The sequence below is a fragment of the Phyllopteryx taeniolatus genome, chromosome 19 (assembly GCF_024500385.1).
Source record: "Phyllopteryx taeniolatus isolate TA_2022b chromosome 19, UOR_Ptae_1.2, whole genome shotgun sequence".
Taxonomy (NCBI): Eukaryota; Metazoa; Chordata; class Actinopteri; order Syngnathiformes; family Syngnathidae; genus Phyllopteryx; species Phyllopteryx taeniolatus.
In genome coordinates, this window is record NC_084520.1 from 2,503,577 (window position 1) to 2,519,610 (window position 16,034).

Consider the following 16,034-nt stretch of genomic DNA (forward strand, 5'->3'; position numbering starts at 1 on the left):
ATGGGGAAGCAGAGTGTGGGTTCTCTGAGGCGGGCTCTCCTATCTCTGGGTTTGAGGTCACCGAGGTAGTTAAAAAGCTCCTCGGTGGCAGGGCCCCGGGGGTGGATGAGATTCGCCCGGAGTTCCTAAAGGCTCTGGATGTTGTGGGGCTGTCCTGGTTGACACGCCTCTGCAACATCGCGTGGACATCGGGGACAGTGCCTCTGGATTGGCAGACTGGGGTGGTGGTCCCCCTTTTTAAGAAGGGGGACCGGAGGGTGTGTTCCAACTACAGGGGGATCACACTGCTCAGCCTCCCTGGTAAGGTCTATTCAGGGGTGCTGGAGAGGAGGGTCCGTCGGGAAGTCGAATCTCAGATTCAGGAGGAGCAGTGTGGTTTTCGTCCTGGCCGTGGAACAGTGGACCAGCTCTACACCCTCGGCAGGGTCCTCGAGGGTGCATGGGAGTTCGCCCAACCAGTCTACATGTGTTTTGTGGACTTGGAGAAGGCGTTCGACCGTGTCCCTCGGGGAGTCCTGTGGAGAGTGCTTCGGGAGTATGGGGTACCGAACCCCCTGATACGGGCTGTTCGGTCCCTGTACGACCGGAGTCAGAGTTTGGTCCGCATATCCGGCAGTAAGTCGGACTCGTTCCCGGTGAGGGTTGGACTCCGCCAAGGCTGCCCTTTGTCGCCGATTCTGTTCATAACTTTTATGGACAGAATTTCTAGGCGCAGCCGAGGCGTAGAGGGGGTCCGCTTTGGTGGCCTCAGTATTGCATCTCTGCTTTTTGCAGATGATGTGGTTCTGTTGGCTTCATCAAGCCGTGACCTCCAACTCTCATTGGAGCAGTTCGCAGCCGAGTGTGAAGCGGCTGGGATGAGAATCAGCACCTCCAAATCTGAGACCATGGTCCTCAGTCGGGAAAGGGTGGCATGCCATCTCCAGGTCGGGGATGAGATCCTGCCCCAAGTGGAGGAATTCAAGTATCTTGGGGTCTTGTTCACGAGTGAGGGAAGAATGGAACGGGAGATCGACAAGCGGATCGGTGCAGCGTCTGCAGTGATGCGGACTTTGTATCGGTCCGTTGTGGTAAAGAAAGAGCTAAGCCGAAAGGCGAAGCTCTCAATTTACCGGTCGATCTTCGTTCCTACCCTCACCTATGGTCATGAGCTGTGGGTCGTGACCGAAAGAACAAGATCCCGGATACAAGCGGCCGAAATGAGTTTCCTCCGCAGGGTGTCCGGGCTCTCCCTTAGAGATAGGGTGAGAAGCTCGGTCATCCGGGAGGATCTCAGAGTAGAGCCGCTACTCCTCCGCATTGAGAGGAGCCAGATGAGGTGGCTGGGGCATCTGATTCGGATGCCTCCCGGACGCCTCCCTGGTGAGGTGTTCCGGGCATGTCCCACCGGGAGGAGACCCCGGGGACGACCCAGGACGCGCTGGAGAGACTACATCCTTCGGCTGGCCTGGGAACGCCTCGGGATCCCCCCGGAAGAGCTGGATGAAGTGGCTGGGGAGAGGGTAGTCTGGGCGTCCCTGCTGAAGCTACTGCCCCCGCGACCCGACCCGGATAAGCGGTAGAGAATGGATGGATGGGTCTTGGGTAAGTTATTGAATCGGCAGAGTTTTACCAGTAAATTGTGTTCTTCAAATATCTGTAAATCAGCAGATGTCATATAATGCTGCCCCTTGAATACTGTCTAAGATATACTTCATGCGCAATCTGTCCCTGACAAGCCTGTCACTCTGTGACACTAACGTGTTTTGCTGTCGATTAATGTACTCAATATGTAAACCAAAAATGTTATTTTAGAAGAATCTAGGTAATTTAAAGGACAATTCAGATTACATCAGCAATACTGCCAAAATAGCCATAAAATTCAAAGTTAATGATTATTTGCTAAAAACAATAGTTGATCAGTTTGAACATGAAATATCATCTTTGTAGTGTATTCAATAAAATATAAGTTGAACATGATTTGTATTTTGTTTTTATTTGTTTAACAACGTCCCAACTTCATTGGAATTGGGGTTGTACTTAAACTATATATTTTTTATGATATCAAATTAAAGATTTAAAGGATACCTTTTGTTTTATCATGAGATTTATTAAGCTTAAAGTTTATAAGATTCTCAGCAAAATTATGTGCCTTACATTCAAAGATGTCACCCCATGACAATCACTGTCACATCATTTTTATTTTAATGGTTCTAAAAATGTCTGTTACAAGAAATCAGCTCTGCTGACAATTATGTACTGCGATCCAAGTCATTTTTATGCACTTACATAAAAACATTTTCTCTCAAGTGGCCACTAAAAATATACCGGGTGATTGAAAAGTAACTCCCTATTTTTAACTACTTGTAATTTTTTTCGGAACTCTAATTCTTAAAACAAATGAACATGAGAAGAAAGTATATTGTATGGAGTTTTATTTAAAATTTGATATGGACGCCAGCATTAGCCACCAGTTTCTCAAGCCGCCTGGGAACCGCATTAACTGATTTCACAAGGAACTCTTGTGGGATGGAAGACATAACTTCTCGTATTCGCCCTTCAAATTCTTCCAAAGTCGTTGGTTTGCTAGAATAGACTTGCTACTTACATCATGGAACATACACAAAAAAATTTAGACAAATATTACAACATATGAATAAGTTATAAGTTTTTTAAAATAAGGAGTTGGTGATGTAACACAGTGGTAAACATGACCCTGTCCCAGCTTTTTTGGAATGTGTTGCAGCCATACAATTCTAAGTTAATGATTATTTGCTAAAAACAATAACGTTTATCAGTTTGAACATGAAATATCTTGTCTTTGTAGTGTATTCAATTATATATAGGTTAAACATGATTTGCAAATCTTTGTGTTCTGTTTTTATTTGTTTAACACAACGTCCCAACTTCGTTGGAATTGGGGTTGTGAAAAGACACTTTTTTTTCTCACTGTCTGATATAAAATTATACTAAAGCTTTCATGTTTTAGGTCAATTAGGATTATCCAAAATTATTTGTATTTGCCAAATGACAGAATAATGAGAGGAGGACTTTTTTTGGCAATTTTTCATGACTTTCCTCAAAGTCAGAAGCTTACATACATTCAGGTATTTATTAGGCTGATTTCCTATGGCTTTCCCATGATGTTACACAAAGAAGCAGTTTTTCAGTTGCACCTGGTTCAAATACATCTACAGGTTTGTCTGTACTTAACTCAAATAGTTGTCAATAAACCTATCACAAGCATCCAAAGAAATGACATCAACACCTAGGTTTTCCCAAATTGTTTAAAGGCATACAGTCGGAATCTTCCTGTTGGTAAACTTCTGACTTTGAAGAAACTAATGAAAAATTACCTAAACAAATCCTTCTGTCATTATTCTTGAATTTAGAAAATGGAAATAATTTTGTTAATCCTAACTTACCTAAAACATTTAGTCTAATTTCATGTCAGACAGTGAGGAAAATTTATTTATTTTTATATAGTATATGTTGAGGCCAACATTTTATTGGACTCATCATTTTGTCTATTTAAGTTTGTTTGAAAATGCGTGGTCATGATTTTTTTGTGAAAATAATTTTATTTGGAATAAATATATGTATGGAAAATCTCATTTGTTTGTTGCCCCTCCTTTTCGGTTCAGAACAGCTGCCGTCAATATTATAATTGTTTATATGAGGCACCTGTGGGCAGAGTAAGACAGACACTGGCAAGAGTAACATGCGGAACAGGTTTTTGACTGGAAAGGGCAGATCAGATAAATTATTTTTTTTTCTATTACGATCCGCAATAGTGTTGATGTCATCAATAAATAACATTCACAAGCTGACACTGGATCTGCAAACATTCTTTGTGCTAGATTGCTTGGGGTTAACCCACTCAGGTAGTGGCTTTTTGAAAACGACGAAGAGAAGCTGCAACATTTCGGTAAAAAAAACTCCATATGGTTAACTTATTCCTTGCCAATGCTGTCCAAAGACGTCAATGGCGTTTTTTAACGGGGATGGGTGGGGGAGGGTCTTGTGCAGTGTGTGTGTGTGATCGTCAAGCCTCTGGATAACTGCAATGAGGATTGGCACCCTGTAAAGGGTGACAAGGCCTTGAGGTAAACGTCCCTCCCTCAGACGAAGAAGAAGGAGGGGGCGGGGCGGCGGGGTACAAGAGACAATGAGAAGAGACAAACATAATGGCGGAAAAGAGAGAAGACAAAATGAAAAAAATCTTTAAAAAAAATAAACCTTTCGGAACTAGAAATTTTATATTTCTAAACTGCACAAGTTGTGCTTCAAGCAAAAGTAGAGACTGGTTTCAAGGAGAATGACAACCACACAAGATCCCATTCACTGCCAACAGGAGAATAAAATCCATATGTGGATCAAACTTTGCTAGATTTTATGCGGAAGGTAATAAACACCTGGACTATTGAGCAAACGGTAGAGGAGGAGAATTTGGAGGGACAAAGTGCAAGTTTGGAGCCCCATTTGTTCATGCATTTTTGTCTAATGTAAATTCTGGACATAGTTGTACTTGTAAATAAAAAATAATTCTGTTGAAATTACTTTCTCAGTGTTGTTTTATGTTCAAATCTTTGAGATTTTCACAAAAGAAAACAAATATTGATGTCAAAGTCATTGTTCTGCTTCATGTGTCTGCTTTCACAAAAAGGCTGTTTTCTTGTTTTTTTTTCTTCCAGAAACAGGTTTGGCTTAAAGTAGCCTATATTTGATTGCTGATTACTAAAGAACGGTATGAGCTAGAGAAAAACGTTTTTTTCCCTTGATGAGAGAGTCTGATATTTCATTTAGTGGTTTTGGTGTTTACATCCTCATAGTACATAATATTCTGTGGGACTTGGAAAATAAGTGTAATTGCTCGAAAATGCCTGGCAATCTAGGAGTTCCCTGCTCAGGAAACGGCTGGCAGTGAATGTGTTTATGAATCTTGATTTGTGCACTGATGCATAGTCATGTTGGAACATGGAGTGGCCATCTCCAAACTGTTCCAGCAAAGTTGGAAATGTCCAAAATATTAGCCCCCTGTGCTCAAGTGAAAGGAACTGAATGCTTCAGCATGCCAAGAAAAGGAGTTTGGGGATTATGCCTTCCTGTTCCAACATGTCTGTGCACCAGTGTACAAAGCAAGGTCCATAAAGACATGATGAGAGTATTTGTTATGGATGAACTTGACTTGAACAGTCCAGACCTCAACCCGATAGAACATCTAAGGGTTGATTTCGAGTGGAGAATGAGCCAGGCCTTCTCATCCAACATTCGTGTGTGACCTCACAAATATGCTCTTGGTAGAATGGGCAAAAATTCCCATAAACTCACTTCTAAATCTTGTTGAAAGCCTTCCCACAAGAGTTTAAACTGTTACAGCTGCCAAGGGTAGAACAACATCATATTAAACCATATGGATTTAGAATGAGATATCATATGTGAGTCAAGGCAGGTGAGCAATTACTTTTGGCAATATCGTGTATGTCCTCTGAAAATGTATTCACTTGAATTAAGGTGTTATTTTCAACCATTTATTTTCAGACTTTCAAAGGATAGTTTTCGCTGTCACTGTTCACCTCATTCTTCCCCTTTATGTCTAATATTTTCTCTCCAGACTGTGGAGCATGGCTTCCCCCACCAGCCCAGCGCCCTGGGCTACAGTCCATCTCTCCAGCTGGTGGCCATCGGTACACGTTCTGGAGCCATCAAATTGTATCCTATTTATTAGTGTTTCTAATGCATCTGAAAAGGTTCTAATAGTGTATACCTAGGCAGTTGTTATTTGTGATTGTCATTGGTTATTTTCCCCCCATGACGTTGGTCAACATAAGATAACCTTTACTGTATTATTCCCACAAAGGGGAAATTTGCAGTGAGACCAAACATTTTAGAAACACATTTAAATCATGAACTACTGTATATAAATGATCCCTATAGTACAGTCTAATTAATATATAATGAAAGTATAGTATAGTGACATGCCTGTCCAAGGAAAATAAGTCATATTGGTAGAGGTATTTGTATTCATTGCCATTTACGGCTATAGAAGTCAAGTATCCATTTTTACTGTGAGGGCTGGCAGTGAATGATTGTTTATGCTGACATGTGCCTCAGAATTTTGGCTGCATGATATTGGAAAAATGACTATGCTTTTTTTTTTTTAACCTGTGATATATATTGCAATGTGAAATAATAAAGGATCAGTGTTGTAAAATTAAATTTTCTATGCGAACGAGTTCAAAGTTTAGTTCATCGTTCCAAAAATGAAGTACTTCAGTTCATAGTTAATAATAAAACATTTTGAACTAAGTTCACCGGTCCAAAAACGAATTAGTTCATATTTCTTTTTTTTTTATTTTTATTTTTTTTATTCTCAATATGTTGCTGACGTGTTATTACCCTCAAAATACTGGCATTTCATTTCCCCATTGTTGCCACCCATTCAGTCCACCTTAGTCCAGCTGCAGCTTTCACCCTACAATCTCAAAAACATGAGAAAAAACGTGTTGCTTGAATTGTGTTTTTTAAAATGAGGAATTAAAACAAAAATAAGACTTTAGTTCTTAATGTGCAGACAAAAATACGCAACACAGTTTGACAAGAACGATGGTGAAAGGACATTGATAACTGCATTCCTCGCAGCTATGGCTGACAAAATAATTTATTTACTCTTATATTACAAAAGAAAGTCCATATTGTGACAGTGTGATCATACAGTGTTTTAACTAAAGCATTCTGAAACAAGTAATAATTTTCCGAGTAATCCAGTTTTACAATTATGAACAATATTACAAAACAAATTCACTGAATGCACTTTGCGTACTCAAGCAGCTGCAGCATGCCTGCCTATAGTAGTTTCATTCTGAAGAGCGAAATAGGAAATGCAGCGTGTACATTCTTTATTATTAGCATGTCCAAACAGGTACCTCTGCTGGTCACTTTAAATATTACAGTTGAGTCACTGAACTCGTTCAGGTACAACACTGCACTGCGATGTGACTATCGCGCACACGTACATTCCGATGACGATGCTGAAACAAAATATTGTGCAGCCCTACTCGGAATGCTCTAAGATGTGATTGTATGACGTGATTTAAATGTGATCTAGTGTTACCATAACCAAAGGGCAGATATGGAGCCCCAGGTGTGGAGTTCATGGGTCTCCATGATGAGAATGCCGCAGTCACACAAATACACTTTCTCCCCCACCAGGTACAGAAATTTCACAGCATATTTTCAAACCATTATCAATGGGTGACGCTTTTTTTTTTTTTTTATATAGAGTTGTTTATAATAACTGTAAACTCTATTTGGGATATGATTATATGATTGTATTATTAGATGTACATTATACAATGCATTGTGTTTAGGTTGAACTGGTGACTCTACTGGATGACAACAGTTTGCACATGTGGACTTTGAGAGCCCACACAGGACTTTCAGAACTTCTAGAGATAGGACGCTTCACTCTCACTGGTCCACCTGGGTAAAATTTTAAAATTATGGACACGGACTGCAATTTGTTGACTACTTGGCTTTGATGAACATGAATGTCTTTAAAGGCAGAATTTAAAAAAATGGTTTGATCCCTTCAATTCCCCTTCACAAAGGACTTTTTTGGTTTTAATTTCTAACTTGTAGGAACCACCTCATACTTTTTCTTCAAACTGCAAAGGACCGTTGTTCTTAATATACTGAACAAAAATATAGGTGTAACATTTGATTTTGCTCCCCTTTATTTATGAGCTTAACACCAAGAGCTAAGACTTTTTTGATGTACACATCAGCCCCATTTTTCTCAAATATTGCGGACAACTCTAAAGTTTAAATCTTTGTTGGTTAGGACTAGAGGTGGGTAGAATAGCCAAATATTGTACTCAAATAAGAGTACTGTTACTTGGCAATAATGTGTCTCGAGTAAGAGTAAAAAGTAGTCCCCAAGTAATTACTTGAGTAAGAGTAAAAAGTACAGTGAAAAAACTACTCAAGTACTAAGTACATGGTGATGAACCTCTGATTTTTTTAATTAGAAGAAGAAGAAGAAGAAGAAGAAGAAGAGCGTGAAAATGTGAATGTGCAAATTCTGGTATTGCTGTGTTGTGTGTGCGTGCGTGCGTGTGTACAGTGTGAGCGAGATTAGATTTATCCCAAGAGGTACATGTTTTACAGTTACTTCTGATAAAATAGGGCTAATGTGGGCTAATATGCACAGCCAAAACAACAAGAAAAAATCTTCAATTTACCGCAGGGTGTTTTCTGTAGTTAGAAGTTGGCTGAAATATCCACTTTTGGGAAGACAGTGCCAGACAAATACTACAACTACAATACATGAAAGCTGTTGTTTGTCTTCATCTAAATATAAACACGAGTCGCTCCTTCCCAACATGGTCACCATGTAGGCACGTCGATTAGCCGGGCTGGCTTATCTGGTGTTAATACCTATGCCCGGGAAACCCAATAGAAGACGTTGTTCGAGATCATGTGACTTCCTCGTGTCGTTTAATTGGTAAACTAGACTTAAACGTCACTAGCGATTAAATTGGATTGGAGCAAACAGAAGACCCCTATGATGAGAAAAATAATTGTATCGCGTTTTCCCTTGCCCAGACGCGGTTCACCGGAGCCAGGCCTGGAGGTGGGGCTCAAAGGCGAGCGCCTGGTGGCCAGACCTGCACCCATGGGGCCTGGCCGGGCACATCCTGAAAGGGTAACATAGGTCCCCCTTCCCATGGCCTCATGTGGGATGGGCCATAGGGGTCGGGTACATTTTGAGCTGGGCGGTGACCGAAGGCAGGGACCTTGGCGATCTGATCCCCGGCTACAGAAGCTGGCTCTAGGGACGTGGCAGGGAAGGAGCCCGAGCTGGTGTGCGAGGTCGAGAAGTTCTGACTAGATATAGTCTGGCTCGCCTCCACACACAGCTTCGGCTCTGGTACCAGTCCTTTTGAGAGTGGTTGGACTCTCTTCCATTCTGGAGTTGCTCATAGTGAGAGGCGCCAAGCAGGTGTGGGTATATTTATTATTGCCCCCCGGCTCGGCGCCTGTACATTGGGGTTCACCCCGGTGGACGAGAGGGTAGCCTCCCTCCGCCTTTGAGTGGGGGGACGGGTCCTGACTGTTGTTAGTGTCTATGCATCAAACAGTAGTTCAGAGTACCCGCCCTTTTTGGAGTCCTTGGAGGGGGTGCTGGAGAGACTGTGAGACCTGGAGGGGTGTGATTGGGAGGAACGCCGCCCACCCCCCCGCCCCCCGATCCGAACCCAAGTGGTGTTCTGTTATTGGACTTCTGTGTTCACCATGGACACCATGTTCAAGAATAAAGGGTGTCCACACGTGCATTTGGTACCAGGACACCCTAGGTCGCATTTCGATGATCGACTTTTTGGTCGTGTCATTGGCCGCATGTCTTGGACACTCGGGTGAAGAGAGGGCGGAGCTGTCAACTGCTCACCCCCTGGGGGTGTGTTGGTTTCGATGGTGGGGGAAGATGCTAGTCTGACCTGGCAAGCCCAAACGTATTGTGAGAGTCTGCTGGGAACGTCTGGCAGAATCGCCTGTCAGAAGGAGTTTCAACTCCTACCTCCGGTAGGACTTCACCCACGTCTCGGGGGAGGAGGGGGACATTGAGTCAGAGTGGACCATGTTCCGCGCCTCCGTGGCCAACCGGAGCTGTGGCCGTAAGGTAGTCAGTGCCTATCGTGCCAGCAATCCCTGAACCCGTTGGTGGACACCAGCGGTGAGGGATGGCATCAAGCTGAAGGAGTCCTATCGGGCTTTTTTGGCCTGTGGGACTCCTGAGGCAGCTGATGGGTACAGGCTGGCCAAGCGAAATGCAGCTTTGGTGGTTGCTGAGGCAAAAACTCAGACGTGGGAGGAGTTCGGTGAGGCTATGGGGAACGATTTCTGAACGGCTTTGAGGAAATTCTGGTCCACCATCCGGCGTCTCAGGAAGCACCATCAACACTGTGGAGAGTGGGGATCGGGCACTGTTGACTTCAACTCCGGACGTTGTGAGTCGGTGGGGAGAATATTTCGAAGACCTCCTCAAGTCCACTGACACGCCTTCCCATGAGGAAGCAGAGTCTGGGGTCTGTGAGGCGGGCTCTCCTATCTCTGGGGTTAAGGTCACCGAGGTGGTTAAAAAGCTCCTCGGAGGCAAGGCACCAGGGGTGGATGAGATTGCTGGCAGTAAGTCGGACTCGTTTCCGGTGAGGGTTGGACTACGCCAAGGCTGCCCTTTGTCACCGATTCTGTTCAGAACTTTTATGGAAAGAATTTCTAGGCGCAGCCGAGGCGTAGAGGGGGTCCGGTTTGGTGGCCTCAGCATTGCATATCTGCTTTTTGCAGATTGTGGTTCTGTTGGCTTCATCAAGCCGTGATCTCCAACTCTCACTGGAGAAGTTCGCAGAGTGTGAAGCGGCTGAGATGAGAATCAGCACCTCTGAGACCATGGTCCTCAGTCGGAAAAGGGTGGAATGCCCTCTCCGGGCCAAAATCAGATTCAGATGGCTCCTACCCGTGTGGACGCCTCGGTTATGTGCTCTCTAGTATTGTCGATGTTTTGTGTTTTTCGTTCATCTTTGGGGAAATTACGGGACTCACTTACACAAGCAAAGACTTGCTAAACATCAGGGAGTCTACCCCGGACTTTCTTTCACCAACTTTCGCAAATCCGCTCAGTTCTTTCCCCGAGTTACTCACCGGGGCAGCAACTGCGGTCTTTGGGGCATGGAGGCGAAGGCGCCGCCACAGAGGGAAGCGAGACGGCATCCAAGTGAAGCTCTGCATGAGAGGATACAGATTGCCGTTCCCGTCGATCCTCCTCGCGAATCTACGCTCCCTACCCAACAAAATGGACCAGCTTCATCTTCTGATAAAGACCAGTAAAGAGTTCGGACATTTCCCCGCCCTTGTGCTTTACGGAGACTTGGCTTTGTGAGGCTGTCCCCGACGGCGCCGTTATGCTTCCCGGGCAGACCGCGTCATGGTGTTATCGGGGAAAACAAAAAGCGGCGGGATATGCTTCTATATCAACGAAAAATGGTCTACGGACGTCACGGAGCTCAGCACACACTGCAGCCTGCATTTAGAGTCGCTGTTTTTTAACTGTAAGCTATTCTACTCACCGCGTGAGTTTGCATCTTTCATTCTCGCCGGTGTTTACATCCCACCTCAAGCTAACACGAACGCCGCACTGCTATCGCTCGCTGAACAAGTAAACGAAATTGGCAAAAAAAACACCCAGATTCACCCCTCATTATTCTCGGGGACTTTTACAAAGCTAAACTCAACCACAAACTCCCTAAATACAAGCAGCACATCGACTGTCCTACCAGGGAAAATACAATTTTAGACTACTGCTATACTACGCTAAATAACGCATATCGTGCCAAACCTCGTGCAGATCACTGCTTTCCATCCATCCATCCATTTTCTACCGCTTATCCGAGGTCGGGTCGCGGGGGCAGTAGCTTTAACAGGCACCCCCAGACTTCCCTCTCCCCAGCCACTTCATCCAGCTCTTCCGGGGGGATCCTGAGGCGTTCCCAGGCCAGCCGAATGATGTAGTCTCTCCAGCGTGTCCTGGGTCGTCCCCGGGGTCTCCTCCCAGTGGGACATGACCTGAACACCTCACCAGGGAGGCGTCCGGGAGGCATCCGAATTAGATGCCCCAGCCACCTCATCTGGCTCCTCTCGATGTGGAGGAGCAGCGGCTCTACTCTGAGATCCTCCCAGATGACCGAGCTTCTCACCCTATCTCTAAGGGAGAGCCCGGACACCCTGCGGAGGAAACTAATTTCGACCACTTGTATCCGGGATCTTGTTCTTTCGGTCACGACCCACAGCTCGTGACTATAAGCGAGGGCAGGAACGTAGATCGACCGGTAAATCAAGAGCTTCGCCTTTCGGCTTAGCTCCTTCTTTACCACAACCGACCGGTACAAAGTCCGTCACTGCAGACGCTTTACCGATCCGCCTGTTGATCTCCCGTTCCATTCTTCCCTCACTCGTGAACAAGACCCCAAGATACTTGAACTCCTCCGCTTGGGGCAGGATCTCATCCCCGACCTGGAGAGGGCATGCCACCCTTTTCCGACTGAGGGCCATGGTCTCAGATTTGGAGGTGCTGATTCTCATCCCTGCCGCTTCACACTCAGCTGAGAACTGCTCCAGTGAGAGTTGTAGGTCACTGCATGATGAAGCCAACGGAACCGCATCATCTGCAAAAAGCAGAGATGAAATACTGAGGCCACCAAACCGGACCCCCTCTATGCCTCGGCTGCACCTAGAAATTCTGTCCATAAAAGTTATGAACAGAATCGGTGACAAAGGGCAGCCTTACTGCCGGCAATGCGGACCAAACTCTGACTCCGGTCGTACAGGGACCGAACAGCCCGTATCAGGGGGTTCAGGACCCCCCCCCCCGAGGGACACGGACGAACGCCTTCTACAAGTCCACAAAACACATGTAGACTGGTTGGGCGAACTCCCATGCACCCTCGAGGACCCTGCCGAGGGTGTAGAGCTGGTCCACTGTTCCACGGCCAGGACGAAAACCACACTGCTCCTCCTGAAGATTCAACTTCCCGACGGACCCTCCTCTCCAGCACCCCTGAATAGACCTTACCAGGGAGGCTGAGGAGTGTGATCCCCCTATAGTTGGAACACACCCTCCGGTCCCTCTTCTTAAAAAGTGGGACCACCACCCCATTCTGCCAATCCAAAGGCACTGTCCCCGATGTCCATGAGATGCTGCAGAGGCGTGTTAACCGACAGCCTTGCCACCGAGCAGCTTTTTAACCACCTCTGTGACCTCAACCCCAAAGATAGTAGAGCCTGCCTCAGAGAACCCAGGCTGCTCCATCATGGTAAGGCGTGTCGGTGGAATTGAGGAGGTCTTCGAAGTATTCTCCCCACCGACTCACAACGTCCCGAGTCGAGGTCAGCAGCGCCCCATCCCAATATACACAGTGTTAATGGTGCACTGCTTCCCCCTCCTGAGATGCCAGATGGTGGATCAGAATTTCCTCGAAGCCGTCCGGAAGTCTTTCTCCATGGCCTCACCAAACTCCTCCCATGCCTGAGTTTTTGTTTCAGCGACCACCAAAGCTGCATTCCGCTTGGCCAGCCGGTACCCATCAGCTGCTTCAGGAGTCCCACAGGCCAAAAAGGCCTGATAGGACTCCTTCAGCGGGTTTGGGGATTGCCGCCACGACTGGCACCGACCACCTTACGGCCACAGCTCCGGTCGGCCACCTCAGCAATGGAGGAGCGGAACATGGTCCACTCGGACTCGATGTCCCCCGCCTCCCCCGGAACATGAGCAAAGTTCTAGCCAATGACTTGAACAGCTTCTACTGCAGATTTGAAAAGGACACTTTCACACAGCCTCACCACAATCACACTTCTGGGTTGACCATCCACAAAGAGGATGTGAGACGCATCTTCAAACAACAAAAGAATAACAAAGCGGCAGGCCCAGACCTTGTGTCCCCATCCTGCTTCAAAGCCTGCGTGGACCAGCTCGCTCCAGTCTTCAGACAGATCTTCAATAAATCTCTGGAACTGTGCGAAGTACCATATCCAATATCGGTGCTGTGTTTGCAGCCTATTGAATTGGCTCTAAGTGAATCTATAAATACAGATTTTGTGGCAATCAATGATGTGTCAAATGACGTGTTAAAATAAAACAATCCTTTGTACTCCAGAGCACAAAACAAGACAAAACCAAAAACAAAATCAACAAAACAAAAAGAAGAGAAGAAAACTAAAACAAATGACTCCAGACATCACCCCCACCCCCTTTTTATAAAGTGACACATCATCCCACCCATGCTCACTTTAGCAAGAAAAACAAAAACATTCATGACAACTAAAAAGAGGTTAATACGGATGGAATTTAGCCCAATGGGTATCGATTTACTGGACAATCCTGGACAAATATCGTCAACAACATCCATGCGAAGTGGATGCTGGCAGTGTTGGTGGATGGGCAGTTTAGGTTCAATTGAATCGGAGGATAGTTCCTGATTAACCCTATATTTGCTGGTAGCCCAAACGGTGGGATTTAACTTAGGACTTGGGAAAAGTCCAGGCAGCGGAAAAGAATATTGCACATGAAGTTCAATTCGTAAGGACGTATGCGTGTTGTGAAAAATCTGTTCTTTGACAGAGTTAAACAAAAAAGTTCCCCAATTAGCTGTACGGTGACAGATGAGCAAAAGGCATACATTCTTGTGATTGCGCTGAAGGTTGCTTCGTCAGAGAAATGTGCGCATAAGACACACAGCTGTGCATAAACACACAAACAACACGTGAAAAAACAAAACACACAGACAACACAAAGTCATGACTGCAGGTTGTAGCATATAACAATCCTTTTAAAAATTCAATATCTGTTTGATGTTGAAATTTTCAAAATTGTACTATATTTAACTTTGAATGCACACTGATAATTATCCCAATCTAATAACGTAATCCAATTAATCATCTTATTTAGTCTGAACGTTGAGTTGCACTATTCTAAGATTTTGAGCAGCCTCGTTTTCTCCTTTTTCCCCCCCAATGGAATCTATTGTGTTATCAGTAGCTTTTCCCATTCAAGGCTCTCGGCCTCATTCTCACTACTTCATAAAAACAAAACACACTCTTGCTATACAATATCACAGCGTTACACTAGTTAATTAACAATCTATCCATCCATCCATTTTCCTTACCGCTTATCCTCACTAGGGTCGCGGGCTGCTGGAGCCTATCCCTGCTATCTTCGGGCGGAAGGCGGGGTACACCCTGAACCGGTCGCCAGCCAATCACAAGGCACATATAAACAAACAACCATTCGCACTCACATTCACACCTATGGGTAATTTAGAGTCTTCAATTAACCTACCACGCATGTTTTGGGGATGTGGGAGGAAACCGGAGTGCCCTGAGAAAACCCACCCAGGCATGGGGAGAACATACTAACTCCACACAGGCGGGGCCGGGATTTGAACCCCGGTTCCCAGAACTGTGAAGCAGATGTGCTAACCAGTCATCCACCGTGCCAGCTAATTACCAATCCTTAAAAAAAAAAAAATATATATATATATATATATATATATATATATATATATATATATATATATATATATATATATATATATATATATATATATTTCCACCACTTATTTTCCCCTGCAGCAACAGCTCACAACACATTGCTTAAGTAGTAACACGCAAACAGATACAGTATCCATAGTGAAGAACAGATCTACCTATAATCAGTCAAACAACGCACTTTCACCAAACATTTGGCCAAGAGACCACCATTCGTCACTCAAATATCACACACAGACATTAACATACATGCACCAACACATCAGTTGGCCAACTCGGACAGATTAGACCCCAAGCGATACACAGTTATCAGTAACTTGCCCAACACATAGTTTTGTCAGAAAGCTTCTTCTAAAGCTAACAGTCAACCACATTTCCAGACATTTGACAGTTTTATCTAAAAGTTCCAAATCCTTGAATAATTATTTTCAATCAACTTTCTTTTTTTTCCTTTTTTTCTTTTTTAGTTGTTGTACAGAGGCTCCCTGTTGCTGGGAAACCACATTCCTTTATGCACATCTCCACGCAATCCACAGATTTCTCTCTATATTCTCTAATACGAAACATAATAGGTGACGTGCACACTGGTAATTCGGCCGTACCCTTTATTTTTTATTTAAATTTTTTTTTGGTGTGTACTTTCCATTTTCCAATACCTGTTAGAAGTGCTTCTCTTTTTTACAATATTCAAACGTCTTCGAAATTGTTGGGGACCTAACCCCTAACCTAGACCTTAACTAGACTCTTTAACCTGGACTTTAACTAGATTCTCTAACCTAGACATTAAATCGACTCTCGGAATGCGGGGAGAGCAGCAATGCCAATATCACTTAATACGAAGGCAAGATTGTTTTCAAATACAGTACACACAGTTCTGAGGATCTGGTTGTTTGTTTATATATGCCCTGTGATTGGCTGGGGACCAGTTCAGGGTGTACCCTGCCTCTCGCCCGAAG

The 16,034-nt window shown here is 44.6% G+C and overlaps 1 protein-coding gene across 22 annotated transcripts in view; it reads left to right on the forward strand.

The window, feature by feature from the left end:
- llgl2 (LLGL scribble cell polarity complex component 2) overlaps positions 1 to 16,034 on the forward strand; it is a 137,209-nt gene that overhangs the window by 18,758 nt on the left and 102,417 nt on the right. For all 22 annotated transcript variants that reach the window (XR_009785640.1, XR_009785639.1, XR_009785641.1 and 19 more), the window contains exons 3-5: positions 5,594 to 5,691; positions 7,110 to 7,191; positions 7,350 to 7,465. Coding sequence is in view for 10 of the 22 variants with exons in the window: in XM_061756011.1 (XP_061611995.1) it covers positions 5,594 to 5,691; positions 7,110 to 7,191; positions 7,350 to 7,465 (296 nt within the window). In the remaining 12 variants the exon portion in view is untranslated. The remainder of the gene's footprint in view (positions 1 to 5,593; positions 5,692 to 7,109; positions 7,192 to 7,349; positions 7,466 to 16,034) is intronic.